The 18,971-nt window shown below is 46.7% G+C and overlaps 1 protein-coding gene across 18 annotated transcripts in view; it reads left to right on the forward strand.

Annotated features, from left to right (window-relative positions):
* Positions 1 to 18,971, forward strand: part of ITPR1 (inositol 1,4,5-trisphosphate receptor type 1) — a 150,712-nt gene that overhangs the window by 83,816 nt on the left and 47,925 nt on the right. For 11 of the 18 annotated variants that reach the window (XM_040646080.2, XM_040646085.2, XM_040646086.2 and 8 more), the window contains 4 exons: positions 3,117 to 3,152; positions 4,747 to 4,800; positions 7,684 to 7,816; positions 9,243 to 9,433. In XM_040646080.2, coding sequence (XP_040502014.1) covers positions 3,117 to 3,152; positions 4,747 to 4,800; positions 7,684 to 7,816; positions 9,243 to 9,433 — 414 coding nt within the window. The remainder of the gene's footprint in view (positions 1 to 3,116; positions 3,153 to 4,746; positions 4,801 to 7,683; positions 7,817 to 9,242; positions 9,434 to 18,971) is intronic. The other 7 variants (XM_015292946.4, XM_015292949.4, XM_015292953.4 and 4 more) reach the window with 2 other exon arrangements.

Below are 18,971 nucleotides of genomic sequence, written 5' to 3' on the forward strand. Positions count from 1 at the left end.
GTCTGCTCCACAGTGCTCAGCGTTGGGCCTGGATGCTGCTCAGTACAGATGGTAGCTTATATTGCTCTGCACTCCTTTGTCCCCTCCATGTCTGGGTGAGGAATGGGACTGGAAATGGCCCAGAAGAGATACTGCAAGGTTTGGAGAATTGAATCCACTTGTGCAAATTGCACAGCCCAGGGTTTGCCACCCGCCAGTCTTGTGAAGTTGGAGGTGTCCAGGCCTGGAAGAGGCTTTCTGTTCTCAAGTATTTTGGTGTCAAAATCCTGCAGTTCAGCAGGGCTGAAGAGCAGAGGATCTGTTTTTTTGTGTTGGAAGTTGTTGTGTGCGTGTGCTCACAAATGTGTGCGGTGATAAAACTGTTTTCCAGCCATTTTTAACCTAACCGTGTGAGGTGTTTCCTATCCTGTGCTGCTGAAGCCAGTATTTGGAGGAGACCCCATCGACACGAGTGGGAATCTCTGCCTGCCTTTTCAATGCATTTCAGGCATTGTCACTGCTTCTGTCCTGCACTTTTACTGCATTGCTGACTTTAAGGTAATTAATGAGAAAAGCAATCCTGAGGCTTTAAACCTAAATGAAAGTCCGCCTGTATTTCCTCAAACTGCTTTCCCTTTTTTTACCTGCAGTGCTGGGTGTTTGAATTCTTCAATTCGATTTTTTGTGGGTTTTTTTTATAGTAAATCAAACTTTCATGCCTGTCTGTAAGCAAGCAAGAAAGGACCAGAACTGCTTCCATACGTCAGTAGGCTGAGGTGTAACAAGTTCAGGCTTGAGCTGTCACTGCCGTGGTGGTTTCTGAGGTGGACTCATCCACTGCTGAGTCAGATAAAAACAGCTCTGGGAAGCACACACAGCCCGTGGTGGGGAAATGGATGGTACAGGCATGACAGTCACCGGCGGGTCAAACGAAATGTAATTCTCCTGTTATGGCTAATGACGAGTGGTTTACTTGCCAGCCTTGTGGGAATGGAAACTTAAAAGGAAGAGGGGTTTTTCTGTACAGCAAATGGAAAGGAACTTTTACTGCTGCTGGTGAAAAGGCACAGCATTGTGCCCTGCTCTGCCACCCATTGCGTTCCAGCTGACAGCTCTCAGCAAGGCACCCTGCAGCTCCGGGCCCTGGGCCCCTTCCCAGAGCCACTGCCTTTCTTCTGGGTGGAGAACTGAGGGATATGGAGGCACGAGGAGTTCAGCAAAATGACTGCTTCTATCCGCATTCCCTTTTCTTGAGCGAATGCTTTGCTTTGGCAGTACTGAGGGTAGCGTAAAGCATAGCACAGTAGCTCAATAATTCTTTGCTGCTTCAGCCCATTTTGTCATGGAGAACAGTGATTTCGGCATTTGGAGTGTACGTTCTTACTGAAAGATTGCTGAAGGCCATGGCAATGTGAAATGATCGTTGGAGCCCTGCCAAGGCCCGCGGCTTCTGCTTGCAGATGAGTTTGTGGGGCTGGTTGTGACACACTGATCTGTGTGCACGTGCTGTCTGGGCTGAAGTAGGAATGTATAGGACTTTGTTCTTCATTATACATTGGGAAGATCAAATTGATTTCATGTTCATTCTTCATCTCTGCTGATTTTCAACCCCAAAGTTTTATTAACTGGGTGTCGTGGTATTAGCCTGAGCGTTAGGAAACTTCTGTTTGGAACCTAAGATCCAGTTGTGGTCATGTCTGCTTGGCCTCCCAGCTTCTGTCTCCTTTGGAAGGAAGGTGCCAAAGTTCCCTCACGGTGTACGTGCTGTTGCTGATAAGCCATGATGAAGGAGGTGGTTTTTGCTCTGCCTCAGAGCAGGTTGTACTGATGGTGTCAGGACAGTGTGCCCAGACTCACTAATGACTCAGTGTGGCTTTCCCAGTATCCAGTCTACAAGCAGCCAAGGGTGTGCTCAGTGGAGCACGCTGAGCAGGAACTGTGTGTTCCTCTGCACAAATGAGGGTCTTCCTGTTAACTTTTGGTCCTTTGGCTCGAGTACTCTGTGCTCCAAGTTAGCCAAGAAAGAAATGGTTTGCATGCTTGTGTGGTTTCCAAGAGAGGTGACAATGCAAGGAAGCGGCGTACCGAAGGCTGTGCAAAGGAGCCAGGAGGAAAGTCCATTAGGAGCAGCACAGAGAGTGGTTCTTCCTGCCAAGGAGCCCTGCATGCAGAGCAGGGGAAGGGCTCACTTCATTGGCTCCCTCCTGGGAAGTGGGATCTCACCATATTTAGGCTTTGGGATCCCAGCAGCTTTCCTCCCTCTGCCATGTGTTTCCCAACCACAGCGGATGTTGGGTTAAAGCCCTGCAGCTGCTTTCCCAGCCTGTGCCCCGTTTGTCTGTCTAGTTTGTGTGCCCTCCGGGCAGACGGGGCAGTCAGCAGCGGGCTTAATTGGGTGTTACTGCATCATCAGAGCCTGCTTTCTTAGCCTCTGTTCCTGAGAGCTTACATCAATTTAGCCACTATAAGTAGGCAGTTCCATTTGGATGCTCAGGTCTCTGTTGTATGTCGACGTTCTTCTAGATGAAAGTTGCTTGTCTTCATCAATGTTTCAATGTGATCAGTGTTTTAATTTTGAGAAGTTGTCGCCATTAAGCTTTATATTTCATTACTTGTATTTGGTACTGCGTTACTTGTCTTTTATCTCAGGAAAAGTACATTTCTAGGTGAGAATCCACAGAAACCATTTCAAACTGGCATATCAAGTCCCCTAGTGACGTATAGCACTTGCTGCTTCCCGCTGGGGATGCATGCACTGTGTTGCCTGTGATGTGTGTGCTGTTCCCCGTGTGCTAGTGGCAGATCCCATGTGTGCAGTGTGAGCACGCTGCCCAGCAGTGCAGTTCTGGGTTGAGGGCCTGTGTGCACCTGCAACGAAAGCTTTTAGCTCGTGCCTTTGTGCTCATGCAAAGTAGCTTGGGATGTTCAAAGGATACCTGCTCCATTTTCAAAATGTAGGAGCATGGTGGGTGGCTGGGAGGTGTACGTGATAATTATGCCATAATTCATTTGTGATGATTCAGGTGGAGCTGAGTGGCTTGCTAGTTCCCTTCCCTTAAGTGTTGACCACTAGATTTCTGTAGAGATGAAAGACTCCTGAAGAATGACTAATTTCTCTGCATTTTACTTTCAAATAGCTGCCGCAACCTCCAGAAGCGGAAAGCTCCGTAGAGGTGTGTCACCCACCCATATTTGTGCAACAGGCAAATATTGGTGTCTTGAAGTAGTCCTGGTGGAGTGTCTTGTTGCTAGAAAAACAACTGTGCAATGTGTGTTTAAGTGGTGTAGACAGTGAGAAGTATGGTTGGAGTGCTTCAGTCTGGTACAGCATCAGCAAGATAGTCTGAAAATACACAAAAGCACGTAAACCAGTCCCAAATCTTTTGTTCCTAGATGAAGCTAGGGACCCAAAGGACAAGTAGTTTAATGCATCCGAGGTAGTGCAGGCCTATTGACTGTTGATCTTATGCTTTTAATAGAGGGGCTCTTTGAGAAGTATCTGCTGAAATCCTCCCTTGTTAGCAGCGTCAGACTTCGTTTCTGTGATTCCTTGTAAGGAATTTTGTTTTCTCCTTATCTCACTTTAAAACCTCTGATAAGGAATTGGAGCTGACAAAAGAAGTTAGCGGAAGTTCCACAATTCCAGAGCAGCCTGGTGTCCTGTTTGAAGGGCACAGTGGAACACGGAATGGTCCCTTCGCTCCATGAAGGCCCCCAGCTCTTCAGTGACCTTCTGTAGGCACTTTTCCTTTTTGAGACATCCCAGCACCGGCTGGGCTGATAGGACATAAAAATTTGTGAAATCTCAAATCAGTTTGGAATTAATGAGATGCCCAGAGGTGACATTAGCAGATTTTACATCTGGATCCTTTATCCAAGTGAAACAGCACGGAAGTCTTAATCTAGGACGATGTTGGTTCTCTGTTTTGAAATTACAAAGGAAAAAATGCAGTCTGTAATGCTTTAAACCTTTGTATTTGCAATTTTTGTGGAACTGTGTTTAAACATAAGATGAAATTCTCACTGGTCACAGAATGGCTTTGAGATGCTTGGAAGATGGCTCCTGGTTTAAGATGGGTCCCTCTGTAGCATGGCTTCAGAATATTGCAGTGTTTTCAGAATGCTTTAAAGCAGCAAAAACTTGAAGGTATTTCTGCTTTACAAAGTGGAAGTTCCAATCTGTACGAAGTTCCTGAATATTTACCTCCTTTACATACTTAACATCTGAAGTGAGAGAGATTTGATTTGGAAATCTACGCATGCCAAGGGGCTTTGTTTAATGTAGCACTGAATCCCCTCTGAAGTCTTTGTCTTTGGGATGAAAAACCCATAGGTTTTGGCAGAGGCTCCCCATGATCGGATGCATTCAGGTGCCTCCACTTCCACCAGAAGCGTGTATAGAGTGAGAAAGGAGTGTGTGTGTGTGTATATGTGTATATGTGTGCATGGACATAATGCATGGTTTGAGTTCTTAAAAACTCTCATGTGGTACCTGTACAATTAGATAGACGTTGTGTTTTCTTTAAATCCGTGAGAATGCCTTGGCACATGTGCATGCCATGTGGTCTGCTGGCCGGTGTCGGAGCAGACTGATTGAGTACTGTTGGTGCTAGGGAAGGGCTCGTGTGTTGTTTAGTTTGTCAGTCGGTCTTCCTCATCTCCCCCTTGCTTTCAGCCGTGACTTCCCTCGATATTTTCCATGAGTGCAAAGATGTTAGTGTCTCTTTAGTGTTTTCCTGCTTTAAAATGAAATTTCTACATGCACAGCAGCAGGAGCTTGATCAAAGTCTACCACAGAGGCAACTGGAGGATCATAGAAGGGTATGTACAGCAGTCAAGCGTGTTCAGAACTAATCCTCTACCTTTTCCTTGCAAACAATGAAGTAATGTAAGATGCTTCTGTGGTTATCTGCTTGTTGTCAGCCTGTTAGAAGTTAGCGAGGCTAGCAGCAGTGTTTACAGAACGGGGCATCTGGGCAGCTCCTGCTGTATTCCTTGGAAGGGCGAGGCTTGGCTGCTTGGGATTCAGCCTCGGATCCCGCTCTGCTCTGGTCACACTTACAGCACCCCAGTGGTGATGAGCACACAGTTACAGTGACATTATCCATGCCAATGGAGTTTGCTCGTTTGGTCCCACCTGCCCCTTCATAAAGAATGAGGCTGCCAAGTTGACATCGTTAATACATGTATTAATTTCTTCTACTTTCTGCTAGGAGCAGCAACTGATAACTGCTTCGCTCTTAAATTGTGTTAAAGGTTTACTGTTTTAAAAATCATAACGGGTTTTTGATAGCACCCGATCTGTGCACTGCATCTGTTTTACTGACGTGTGTTTAACCATGTTTGTATGCTGCTTACCGTTAGTGTACCTTGAAGATAAATGCAGATAAAACTGAATGCTGCTGGATCTCCCTAGGCAGCATATTTTGGTTTTCCTTACTGCCACCAAAAGTCTGATGTTTGCATATTGCACACATCGAAGTGCTGTATAACAGCAACATGATGGCTAGGAAGGAAAGCCTGGAGGCAGTCCTAGGAGCTGGAGTTACCCCCTGCACTCAGGATGTGGGGAGCTCACTGAGCAGCACTTCTTGTAGTCACATGTGTGCTCTGATCTTCATACTATTACTACAAAGCAGTAGTCTCTGTAGAATTATTGCAAAGGAGCAGAAACTGCTGCTTTTAAATGCCAGGTGCTGAGACAGCGCTAGTCAGCTTAACAGAAAAGGCAATGGGAGAGCTGTGCTGCAGCCTGGGCTTGGCACGGGGCTCTGTGAGTATCAGGTTTCCTTTCTAATCAGTACCTGTGCGGAAGGAAGATGTAGGTGAGGATTTTTTGCCCGTCTTGGCCTTGTTCTGTCACATATCCTTCCTGACCTGCCAGACTGAGACAGAGGGAGTGGGTAAAGCACTCCGCCATGTGCTAAATGCTGTCATGTCGCAGTCAGTCACTTGCTCCTCGGGGATAAGTTTGCTTGAGCTTTGAGCTAGTCTCCTGCCTCTGCTACGTGGTCACAATTTGGCCCAAGCAGTGATAGGAAGTGTACGCCCCTTGGAAAAGCTCTATTTTCTTCTTTTACTTCCAAAAGAACCTATTTTTTTAATTGATTTTTTTTTTTAACGTTTGAAAGCAGCTGGTTGGAAAGCTCTCCTGGAGTTTTGCTGACATCTCATCTCCTTGCCATTTCCTCCATCCCCATCTGATTCCATAAAATGCAGCTCCTGTGCTGCTGCTCTCACAGTGATGGGTGGTAGGAGCAGCTCTGCTCTGTGAGCAGCAGGGAGCAGCGATCCCAGCCGGCTGCGGGGACGTGTGGGGTCTGTTGGCCTGGGAGTGACACGTTTGAGGGTTGCTAGATCACGTCCCAGCAGGCTTTTGTCTTTACAGTGCACTGAGTACAAGGCTTTACCTAAGTGACATTTTGGGTGTGCTAATTCCGTATCAAAAGCAGTCCAGCTGTGGCAGTGCTGGGTCTGTATGACTTAGCTAATGCACACCTAAGCTGTGTGCTTAGAACACATCTACTTGTGTTTGAAGGGCCTCTAGTGAGAGCTGGAAAAGCAAGGCTTCAATTGCATGATAGCTAATACTCAGCCCTCTATTGGACAACGCTTTGAATTTATATCCAGACAACTAATTTAATTTGAAACACAACTGAAAGTGAAATCGAACATGTTTTGCAAATGGAAGTGAAGATACTGTAGCTTATCCTGACAGATGTTTGAATTGAAATGATTGGTGGCTAGTTCTGATCTTCGGGGCTCCCCAGAAAGTCCCTTTGTCCCCTCTGTGTCGCTGGCACTGCTGCAGGCACAGCACGCGTCCAGCAGCAGAGTAGCAGCTTGCTGTTAAATAATCGCCTGCCTTCCTTCATGCACAAAGGCCTTACATAAGTCTGTTAACCCAACTACAGGGTTTCTGTATCTGCCTCTTGCCGGCAGTACAGCCAGCTTTTGTAAAGCCCTCTCAATTACTGGGGACTCTTGCAAAGGCTGAAATGAGCACAGAGCGAGCTCCGTGGGCTAACATTCGACCTGGGAGGTGCTTTGCTCTCCCTTGAGTTGTGCTGCTGACAGCACTGTGCTTTGTGCAGACATCCCCGGGATGTCAGGGTCACCCGAGGACCGGTGCCCCGTGGTGCTGTGCTCATGTGCTTGGCTGCTGACTGCCGGCTGAGCGGCCCAGCGGCACTGCGGAGGAAGGGCTGTGCCTGCAGCAGGGCTGGTGGCCCAGCAGTGACCAACACCAGAACCACAGGAGGGGATGGGGCTGGGGATGTGGGGTCTCAGAGCCCCTTCTGATGTTAGTTTTTCTCTAGTCCTCCTTTTTGTTTTATGCTGGTGCTGTCTGCGTCCCACTTGCTGATATTTAAACCTGAGACAATAGTTTTTAATTAGAAAAAGAAAAAAAAAATAGAACAAAAAAAGGCTTTTAGAGAATGAAATCTGACCAGAAAGCTTTAGGATGAAACCTGCACTGCAGCTGTTTGCAGTGTGAGGACCCCACAGTCTTATTTTGAGACAAATGTGGTGTCCCAGACTGCCGGGAGGTGTTGGGTAAATCCCTCCAAATCTCCGGGATCTCCATTCCCCTCCACTGCTGCACGCAGACCAGTGGTAGCAGCTGTGCTTTTGCTGTGGTTATTACTCATTCACTTGTTCCTTAACCTCAAGTGATGCTCTCCTTGTCCTCTCTGAATCAAGGGCGAGGCGCTCCGGCAAGTTTTGGTCAACCGTTACTATGGCAACGTCAGGCCTGCGGGACGGAGGGAGAGCCTCACCAGCTTCGGCAACGGGCCTCTGTCTGCTGGCAGCACCGGCAAGGCTGGGGCAGGAGGTGGGCCGGGGGGGCAGGAGGTGGGGTGGGCAGAGGTGGGCTTTGTAGGGTCAGGAGGTTGGCTGTGGGGACAGAAGCTGGGCCCCATGGGGTGTCTGTCCGTCTCCATCACCCAATGATGTCTTACAGGCTTTTCCTTCAGACTTTTCCCCTACTGTTCTGTTTCTATAAAATTCACAGAAATAAACAAAAACCCCAACCAATTGCCCACAGATGGAGAAGAGCTCGCACTTCCATGCTTTTGCCAGCTTTGTGAGCTTGGGCAGAGCACAGCTCTCCTGTCCCTCATCATGTAAACTGACTTTTCCTTCTACAGATGAGAAAAGTCATATCTTTTTTTTCCTCACTGCCTGTGAGTAACTGCTTCAAAATTAAGCAGGCAGTTTTTGTTTGTTTTTCCCTTATGCTTTCCTGAGACTTCCTTGGGCTGGCTTGGATTATTTTGGTTTTGTTTTAAGTGAATGTACTGGGAAATGTGATGGATGTAATACTTGAAACACCATTTGGGAAACGTGCTCGTAGGGATGTCACATTAACTCTGTCTGAAACAAGGACACTTTGCTGTATTACGGAGATGCTGTGGGACAGGACGAGCAAAGATCAGGTTTGAGGTCAGCTGCAGAGTGCAGTTTATTTAATTTGAAACCATTGCTAAAAGAAATCAGTTGTGCATGTTTTTTACAAACCCCGCTCGGTGGGTTTTGGCACTGCGGCCTGCAGGTAACCCTGCTGCAAGCCATCAGAAACCAGCAAGTGGGAAAAAACTGCCCCTCCATTTTTTGAAATTGAGATGTGATAACATTTGCTCTTTCACTGCGCTGCCTGCTGCCATACTTTTTTGTCTTCCCTATCTTTTTGCTTCAGTTCTCAATCTCCCTGCCTCCTCCACCTGCTCCTGTGTGCTTGTCTTGTTTGGGCTGTTTATCCATGAGGTTTTATGCTTCCGTAATTGTACAGCATGACACTGGCATTGCCATCTGCTAGAATTTGTTTTGTCTTCTATCACCTCACTGGTGTGCAGAGCCTTCACCTCCTTGTTTCTCTTTTCCCCCTTGATTCTCTTTTACTTTCAGCTTTTAATACACCAGCCTTTTTCCCAACTTCTGCTGCCAACAAAGGTAGCTTTGGCAGTAGCTATTTCTCCTCGCCAGCCCAGGCTGTTCTCCTCAGGGACAGCATCCACCTGCTTTGCACGCATTACAGCAGTGTTAAGTGCCCATCATACGATGTGTCCTATCTATGCTCTTTGTTAAAAGACAAAATCAACAATCAAAAAGCCCTTCCTTGCAGAAGTGCTGGTTGTTGAGTTTATCACTGTTAAAAAACGTGTGCCATTGGGGATAGTTCGCAATTTAACCAGAAGAGAGGTGCCATCAGTTGAGGGTGGCACGATTTGAATCTTAGGCTGTCATCATCACCTTTATAGGAGGAAGCTCTGGATCGAGTTCAATGAGCAGAGGTGAGATGAGTTTGGCAGATGTTCAGTGTCATCTGGATAAAGAAGGTGCATCCAACCTGGTCATAGACCTCATCATGAATGCCACCAGCGACAGAGTCTTCCATGAGAGCATCCTACTCGCCATTGCCCTTCTGGAAGGAGGCAACACTACAATACAGGTAAGAAAATGGAAAATATTAAGCTTCTAACTAAAACATGTTGGGAAGGGAAATGTTTCTGAGATCCAGGAAACCTGAGGAGGTTTAGGCAGTGGGAGGGGAAGTGACTAAATGATCTTTGACCTGTAATTAAGGGAAATACCAGTGCCTGCCATGCAAAAGTAAACTTATTAAATGTTCACATGGGTACTAGGTAGTTGAGGTGCTTCCCAGGGCAGTATGGAGGAGTGAATGTATAACAAAACAGCTTTGTCGTGTACATTAATGTGACTGCTTTTATGAGTTGAAGCAACTGCAAGATGCTTTGAGACCCTTTCAACTGTAGGTCCTAAATTTCAGATCAGAATTTAAGATAACACTGTATGGTAAATTCCAAACTACCACTGTTCTTCTGCAGTCGTGCTGTGCTTCACTGCTGTGTTTTAAATCAGAATTTGTTGTCCCTACATGAGAATTGTATCTGCTATGGATTCTAGTGAATATACAATGACTGGCTTGTTGCATTTGAGAAATACTGTTTTCTTCCAAACAGGAGGAAAATGTTACTTTGGCAAAATATGCCTAGGAAGATTATTGATTATGTAGCAGCATCTTTTGGCTTTTTATGTGTTCTGGTTGCAGACAGTTTGTTCCAGGCATGGACAATGGCCTTTACATAGAGCTACTCTAGACTGATTTCCCCTTTCCTCACCCTGCTGCCATTTGTTTCACATCTCTGAAGGCAACAATCAGTGATTTGTTTAGGAAGGTCGATTTTACAGGTTGTTCCTTTCAGAGAGAAGATAGATCCAAACATTTGATATACATGCAGATTTAGGCTTATGATTTAATGCCATTTGTGCTGCTGGGGAACAATTGTTTAAGCACTTAAAGATGAAAGAAGACCCAGATAGCATTTTCAGAACAGAACTAAGAAAACCTTATAGACGTGACCCACTGTTCCCAGTAAAACATCACCATCTCTGTGGTCCTTTATTTGTTTCTCTGTCCTGAAAACCAAACTAGCCAAAATCCACAGCCATTATCTGGTGTCACTGCAGCAGTTAAGTGCCCCTGCAATGGTGACATTATTTTTTGCTGGACTCTCCATGGCAGCTGTTGGAATAAATGTTTGAACAGATCAAAGGCAGTGCTCCATATTGTGCTTAATCTAATGTAACTGCGGGCTGCAGCCAAAACGGACATTACTGTTATTGTTAGCTCTGTTTGTCCCCTTTTTGTATGGCTTGTGCAGCTGTGGAGTGGGCTGAACTGAGTTGCTGATTGTTGGGAAACCAGCCTGCCAGCAAAAGCAGGTCCAATCCCATAGAAAAGGTCTCCTGGCTGGAGATGTGCAGCTGCGCTGTCCTCTGGGGAGCAGGAGGTGGTGAGACTTGATTAAGTGTAAAGTGAGGCTGAATTCTGGGGAGTTATAACAGATGATTATGATTAAAACTGGCAGTAGATCTACAGTACCACCTTGTTTTCAGACAAACCTCGGCTAAGAGGAGAGGGAACCTTTTAGGGTTCCATCATCTCTTGACTCTGCAATCAATCAGTGCCCTCTTTTTTCCCCTCTACAAGTGCTCTCAAGTGAAGCTTTCTTGCAAAAGATAAAGTGGGAACAGAGCATTTAAAGTCCTATAACATCTTAAAATACAATGATGGAATTAACGTTCTTTGGGGAGAATCGTTCCTTCAAATTTCCTGCTCTCCTCAGATCCGAAGGAAGCTGAGCTTTCATCTCGCTTGCTCACAGGTAGCCTCAGGTAACCTCACACTGTCATGCTGGAAGGAAAAACAAATTCTACACCAGCCTGAGATGGAGAGAGCCTTTGCTTGTCCTGGAATCCAGAGCTAATGGAGTGAGCAGAGCCACTTCCTGCTGTGCATGTGTCTCTGTTGGAAGCAGATTCCTTAGCTCATCGGGTCAAAACAAACAGGGAAATCTTCCACCCAGCTCCAAAGACACCTCTTTCACCAAAAAGCAATTTTTTTTTTTCAGTTTGCATTTGCTGTCTATAAGTGCAGGTTGGGAGTCTGTGAAATTACTGTGGTTAGGAGCAAACTGTTGGCATACGGTGGTTACAGCAGATCACGTCCGTGCATTACAGTCCTGCCAATTTCTGCTGTGCTGTGCCTTTATAGAAGTTACTTCCGCTGAACCAGAATAACTATTTTCCGTCCTTTCCCACTTGGGAATAAGTGTTCTGTGGCTGTCTTTACCTTTAGAGAACTGTCCTGAACAGCCAGGAGTTGCTTTGTGCGTGTGCGTCCTGATGGACCAGTGAGGGGCTGGGGGTTACAGATGTGCTGCTTTGCAGAACGGAATGTTTTAGGAACCAGATCACTTGGCGATGCCTGCAGCTGGTGCTGCAGACTGTGAGGTCTTGGACACACCCAGTAGCTCTTACTCTTGTGTGCAAAGTACAGATGAGATTTTATTGAAAATATCCTACCAAGTGGTCCCAGTGTAGATATTCTATGCTATAACAATCCAGTGACCTAATAGCAAAAGGCAAAAAAGGCTTATCAGCGCTCAGAGGTGTTCCCTGACTTACCTCTGCCTAGATTAACCTGCTGATAGCTAGTGAGTTCCCTGGGGCCTTGCTTTGCTTGCATGGTCTCCAGCACCGTCAGGCCTGTGGAAACTTCCAAAACGTTAGTCAAAATGGCACTTACTCAGCTCCCTCATCTTTCAGTACTATTTGAGTCATGAAAGCCAAGTAAATAAAACTTTAATGTAGACAAACGCCAACCACAAAGCTTAATTTCTGGGAGAACAGCTGGCTCAACACCGGTGAATCAAAGCAAACATGGAGGCTTTCTCTTCAGTAAAATCACCATTTCAGTCTGTATCTCCCGGAGTAATTGCTGAATGATGTCAATTGCTGAATGATGTCCAAGTTAAACTGGTATCTTGACATAGTAAAGTCATGTAACTGAGCTTTTCTCTCTTCAGATTAGTAAGACGGCATAGCTGCTCACCTAGAAAATACCAAAAGCTCTGGGTGGTAAACCTAGCTGGTGGGGAGTACTGCCTTTGCAGGAGAGCTGCATGGGGTAATTCCCAGCCTGCACAGCTTCACGTCTAGCAGATTTTCTGAAGCAGTCTTTCACTACGGTACAGATTTAATAACAGTATGGCCGTGTGGTGCTCTCCTATCTAGTATGACTTTATTTTCTTTCAGAACAGGCTGCAAACTTCTTTGTTGGCTTATGCAAAGTAGACGTGCTTATGAGACTAGACGTGTTTATAAAAATTAACCCAGTAGTCTGTGATGCTTTGTCCCAGTCATTCTCCCATCGATGTTTGCGCTGTATGTTTTGCAGGTGAGGTAGGGCTGCACAACCTCTGTAACCTGCAGGGTGGATTTCCTGAAATTCTATGGCAGTTTCCAGTAACTGTCAATGGAAGAGTCATCTGCAGTATCGGGATGTTAATTGTTCAGTTTACATCAGATACATTTGTCATCATGAAAGTCAACCAGGCCAAGTTGGCTCATGTTGGCTTTGTGTTCTAACACGGTTGGTCATCATTTTGCATTTTTCTGGTTCTTACTAGCAGCACTTCATTTACAGTATTCTGAATAAGTTTGTTCTGTGCTGCATTTGAATAATTTTCGCTAAACTTAAACTGCTTATACATACAGCCCTTTGAGAATAGGAAACTAGTGGGATCTGGACAGGTTATGTAAAAAGGCTTTGACAGCAAAGCCAGAAATGTGTTGCCTCTGCACGGCTTTTTCTTAACTCCAGGTTTTCACACGGGAAATGAGTTCAGCCTGGAGTTAAGCAAAAGTCTGTACTGACACACAGGAACTGCACATGACACTGTAATGTGGTTAATAATGGGAGTTCCCGGGTAACTCCCAGGAGCTTTAGTGGGAGAACAGATCCCGGTGATGCTGGAAAGGGATAACTGGAATAGGTGTTGCTGTTTCATTAAGCGCACGCAGGGCCAATATTAGGGCTAGGCAAAGTAGGTGGTTGGCAACTCTAGCAGAAAAGCAAATTAGAAATGTTCCTTATTATAATTGGCAGGAATGATTTTTATTGTATTGTTAAGAAAATTAATGTGGAGGAGAAGCAGGACGAGAAAAGTAATTCCTGGTTTATCTCAGGTTAGAGGCCAAGAGGACAGCACACACATTACACCAAACTGCTCTGCATTTTTCTTATAAGTTCTCAACATGGTTGTGATAAATTTACTGTTTTGGGAGAAAGAGAAGTCTTTGCCCACTGAAAGCTCTCTGGATGGAAACTTTTAGACGTTTGTTGTTGTTTTTAGCTTTTGGTGCATGTTAGAAACCCTGTGAGTGCTTTGGTAACAGAAGGGGCTGCAGCTGGGGGCTGCAGCTGGGGCTGGTGGGATGGCCGCTCCCCCTTCAATGGATGCCTGCCCTCGTTCATAAGGAAGCAGAAGTGGAGGTGGAACTGCAGGGTCAAAGCCAAACAGCAAATTAATTTGACAAATGCTGTTGTTCACTGTACTGAAAATTACATAAAGCCTTTTATTAATTTATATAACCCTCAGCATCCGCCTCAAGAGAGCTCACATCAGCAATTCTGGACGGGGCAGCCCTGGCAGGACGGGTGCCCTTCACCTGGCTGCTGCTGGCCGGCACGTGGAGCCCGGCTCTGCACGAGCAGTGGGGCCATTGCCATTGCTTGTAGGCACACAGCACAGAGCTCCTTGGGAGGAGATCAAAGGATGGCCCATTCCCTGCACAAACTGCAACGTGGGGAGTTTTCCTCAGTTAGTGCAATCTTGGCAATGAATGACAGTGGAGAAAATTGCTGGAGACTTCTCCTGTAACACTTGTCTCTCAGCTGCCGGATACAAATTAGAAGCACCATATATTTTTCTTCACCTCTGTGGAGTTTTGGATTTCCTTCATTTGTGGAAGGTAATGACAAACCCCTTACATAACAGCCTCTCCATGGAGACTTCGGTCTGCTGGTTTAATTAGGGATCTTCTCGAAAGTCAGATTACCTGACAAATTGCCCATGTGCACATGTGGGTATTTTCAGGAGGAAAAGGTACCTGAGGTGGATAATGTCAGATTAAGCCATTTGAAGTGCTGCCCCAAAGCAGTGTGATGCAGAGCTGCCAGTTTGAAGTACAGTGGTGCCTTTTCTCACCCCTTCATCCACGTATCTTCCCAAGGTGGGCTGCCAACGCAAAGTGGAGGGGTCGGTACTCAAGGAAAAAAGTGGTTGTTTCTCAGGAAAGAAGTGGGATTATGTGGCTCAGTGGCAGCAGCTGGCTTCTCATTCCTCTGATTTCATAGGAAATACGGGTTTGGTGAAATGGTGTACTGACACAACTCTCTGGCCTCCAGCTTTCTTGTACTATACATGTGCTTCGGCTTGGTTGACTTTACTCCTCATGCACTGCCACCAGCAAGAAAGCTCCAGCAAAATGAATTGTGGTTTCCACTATTAAACTCGATACCTCAGACTGTCCAACGAGGGTTGATGGTTATTGAGTGACTGCTTCTTTGCATGAAAAGCAATTGAATCTGGATTGCACAATTCCTGTTTGTATTGCTGGTGCACAGGGAAGAAGCAGATATCATGTGAACCAAGCTGCGACGTAGGCTCAGGGAGAAGACCTCCCCAGCTGGTGTGCATTGTGTTGGTAGAAAGAGGAAGGAAGTGCTGAGAAACACTGAAAACATTCCAGGTGTTGGCCTTGTGCTGAGAACAGCATGTGGACAACAGGGAAATCTCAAAAGCCGAGTACAGCTGCTTCTGTTGGTCAGATATACGTGAGGACAACCCTCCAGCCACTGCTGCCGGGAGGTGCAAGCTGTCGCCTTCTAACATCAGGAGCAAACTTTGCAAAATAATACAGCAGTTATTAGTGATGCAAAACAGGTGTGGTTACGAAATTGTGCTTTAGATTTGGCAGTCTGGGTTTCTTTTAACCAAATTTACTTCTTACAGCATGTGCAGTAGGCACGGATACCTGTGGGCACCCAGAACTTCACAGCGTAAATGCTTCAGAGGCAAGAATATTTTTGGATCACTGAAGTTCTGTATATAGCAGTTGAAACTTCTGGTCAGTGGGAAAAGGTCCCTTAACTTCTGCTCCTTGAGAACTCCTTGCCCACATACAGCACGAGTTGTTTATAACGGCACTCAGAAGTCTTTGATACGGACTGCTGTATCTTTCATTGTTTCCATAATGTCTGTGTAAGAAACTAATGCAAAACCAGCAAGGTATCAGTGCCTATTAACTAATTACCTGCCTTCCACAATTTTACTAAGTCTGTCTCAAGTTCAAATATACCACAAAGTTGTTTTGACACTCTGAGTATGTTACTTCTAAACATGATACGTGAAACAAATCTTGATAAGGACCTGCATCAGACATCGCACTGAGCTGTGGGCTGTGCCCGAGAGAGCTCTGAAACAAAGCACGATGCAAATCCAGACCCCATAGTTACCTTCCAAAACAAGGCGTTGCACTTGCACTAGCAATTAAACCAGCACTGAGGAAATCCACCTCCTGATGCACTGTTGATTGTCACGGGTGTGAGGAGACTTCAGATTGCAAGCCCTTGGGCACACAGTCTCTTTCACATGTGTTTTCATGCATTTAGCACAGTGAAAGCTAGGATCTCCCCTACCATTAGACCCCACCATGTTAAAAACAAACAAGCCCTGTTAAGAATGCATTGAGAGAGCCAAAGGCTGTTAGGGGTCATTACTGCCCTCGTCTTACAAAGATGATTAATTTTCACTGGGGGTGGTACTGTGCATAGATGAGGCTGAGGGTGGATGAACTGGGATTGCTACGACAGCATTTGTAGGCTTTCTATGTCAGTCGTGGCTGATAACCCTTGGAATATGTTGGGGCCACAGAAGCTTTGCATTACTCCATGCTGGCAGCCTGTCTGGATATCCCAGGGGACCTGCCATGGCTCTCCCTTGCCGTCCACATGAGGTTCTGGTGCTCCAAGAAGTGGGGATGTAAGTCAGTGATTCTCCCTGTTCTCTCTATGGAATCCATACCCAACTTTTAAGATGATCCCTGACAGGATTAGAGTCCTCCACGAGCAGGCAGAGGCAAGCTATTCAGAAAAACAAGGTCATGCTGCTTTTTTTTTTTTTTTTTTTGGTAAGCACAGGAATCAACAAAGAGATGTTATATAACTTCTATTTATATCCCACTTGCTCACTAGCTGCAGGCACACACGAGTAGCTGAGGAGGGAATTTAATGAGCTCTCAGGGCTTGCTCACCTTCCAGAGCTGGTAGGAGCCAGCTTGTTTTTGAAGTGCGTCAGCAAATGAAACTGGTGGTGGGTGGGTGGTTTGGGTAGGTGGACTGACTTGTTGCTATGGTTTTCTTTAATTCCTCTGTCTCTCAAGAAGATCTTACACGTTTTTTTTTTTTTCTTTTGGGGAGTCTGCAGACTTCCTTGTTTCTCACACCTACACACAGCTCACTGGTTCACCAAGGAAGTGGGATTCGTGCTCCTGCCACACAAGAGCTCTGCACAGATTAGCTGTGTGACCCGCCGGTGCGTGCTCGCACATGCACGCAGGAGGAGCTCAAATAAGGCTCCGTGCTGAAAGCGGGTCAGGCCCCCAAGTCTCCCACGCTGTGGAAGCCATCTGCTCCCTGTTCAGAGGGATCCGCAGCGGGCGGAAGGCACGGCTCTGCCTGCAGCTCCTGCAGTGCGCCCCGCTCCCCTCTGCTCGCCTGGCGTCACGCTGCTGTCCCCTGGGCTGGCGCTGAGGGCATGCCCTGCCCTCGGCTCTGGTTTGACACTCCTCTCCTTGAGAAATGATGGAATTGCATCAAGGTTTTGAGTGTTGCAGTAGGAAGGCACACAGGGGATAAGGGCTCTTCATGGTACGAGTGGTGGAACTCTGCTGCTGCTTTCATTTAGTGCTTGTTGGGAAAGAGAAGGCTTGCACAGGTCAGGCTGTGTATGCCTATAGCCACCAAAAACCTTGGAGCAATCCCCAGCTGGGAGGTGCAGGGCTGTGTGTGGATGCTTATGGCAGACGGGGTTGGTCACGCTACGGAGAACGCAGACTGGAAATCCCCCTTCTGCTTTCAGGAGAAAGTTTGTTTTATAGCTTGCAAGGAAAAAAAAAGTCACTGAGGTGTTCCAGGGGATTCTCCTCATGGGTTTATTTCAAACCGTGACGTCCGTTCATCATGAAATACTTCAGTTGCTAGTTCCTTAAGCTACACGAGACGGATGATATCCATCAGCCATGTCCCAGAGTGATGGATCTTTAGCAAGCCAGGATGTGTGGAAGACTTCAGGAAAAGAGGAGATCAATTGTATTAATAACTGCATGAGAGGGGTGAGAAAGAAAAGTCAGGTTTTAATTCTGTGATGCATCTGGTCAGAACATGAAGAGTTGGCGTTTGTGCTTCATTCCGTGCTTGTGTTAGCAGAGCAGTTCCCCCTCTTCAAATGTGGCTGCTTTGAAGTAGTCCCGCTGTAAGGAATGCTGTGGGAGCGGCAAGCAAGTTCTGCAGCCGTGGGGTAGCACAGAAGTTTTGCATTACTCCGTGCTGGCAGCCTGTCTGGATAACCCAAGCAAGTTAACAGCCCCATAATAATTTCTCTTTAGTGTTGGAATAAAATGTCCTGAGTGGAAGCCAGAGAGCTGATCTTCCTCTTCTGTCCGGAGGGACTTTCCTCTTTGAAATAGCCCTGACTCGTCAGCTTCATCGGATATTTTCTATTCACTCACATTAGAAAAACGGGGAGGGAGACGGCAGCGGATCACATGGATTCATGTGAGGCACTTTCTGGGGCTTTGCTTCCCTGTATTTATTCGTAATCAAATATTTGTTTTCCCGGGGAATTCTTGGGAACCTGCTCGGATGGGCTGGCGGCAGCTGTGCTCTGCTGGAACAGCTTTGTGAACTGCACAGGGTGTGGTGCAGAAAATACTGCGGCCTCGCAGAATGACGGCGAGCTCCGTTTGGGTTCTGCGGCCAAATGCCTTCCTAAAATCAGGCCACCCTCCTTCAGGAAGAAGCGCGTATCTGAACAGATGTCTGAAATCCAGCACTTGCTAATAGGTTTTGGTTGTATTTCACACAACACGATCATTCAGATTGCGTACCGTCCAGCCCGTAATCGCTGAGCCTGGAGGGAAAGCCAGGCTGTTTGGTGCAAAGCAAGCCAGCAACTCTGCCTCTCCTCAGACAGCAGAGCAGATAGCTGTGCCTTCGGGCAGACCCAGCTGACAGGTGCTGGAGAGCAGCGTGCTGAGCAGAGGGGTTAACACAGGGTAAGCCCTTGGAAGGCGTGAGCTGGAAGCAGGCTGCTTTCAGCTGGTTCTGACTCTCCATTTAACAGCACTTTGCCAGGTACAGCTTTGCTCACAGTGAGGTGAATGCACTGTGAGTTGGGTAGCTGGGTGTCTGCGGTTGGAAGGTGCCAGCCTGGTGTGGCTCACAGCCTCATGTGTGTCGCTGCTGTGCTTGTATGCACTGTTGGGGTTGTCCCACCCCCATAGTCCTGCTGCCCTGAGCTCCCTGTGCTCGGCTGAATCATGAAGTGGGTTAGGTTGGA

Source organism: Gallus gallus, chromosome 12, assembly GCF_016699485.2.
Source record: "Gallus gallus isolate bGalGal1 chromosome 12, bGalGal1.mat.broiler.GRCg7b, whole genome shotgun sequence".
NCBI classification, from domain to species: Eukaryota; Metazoa; Chordata; class Aves; order Galliformes; family Phasianidae; genus Gallus; species Gallus gallus.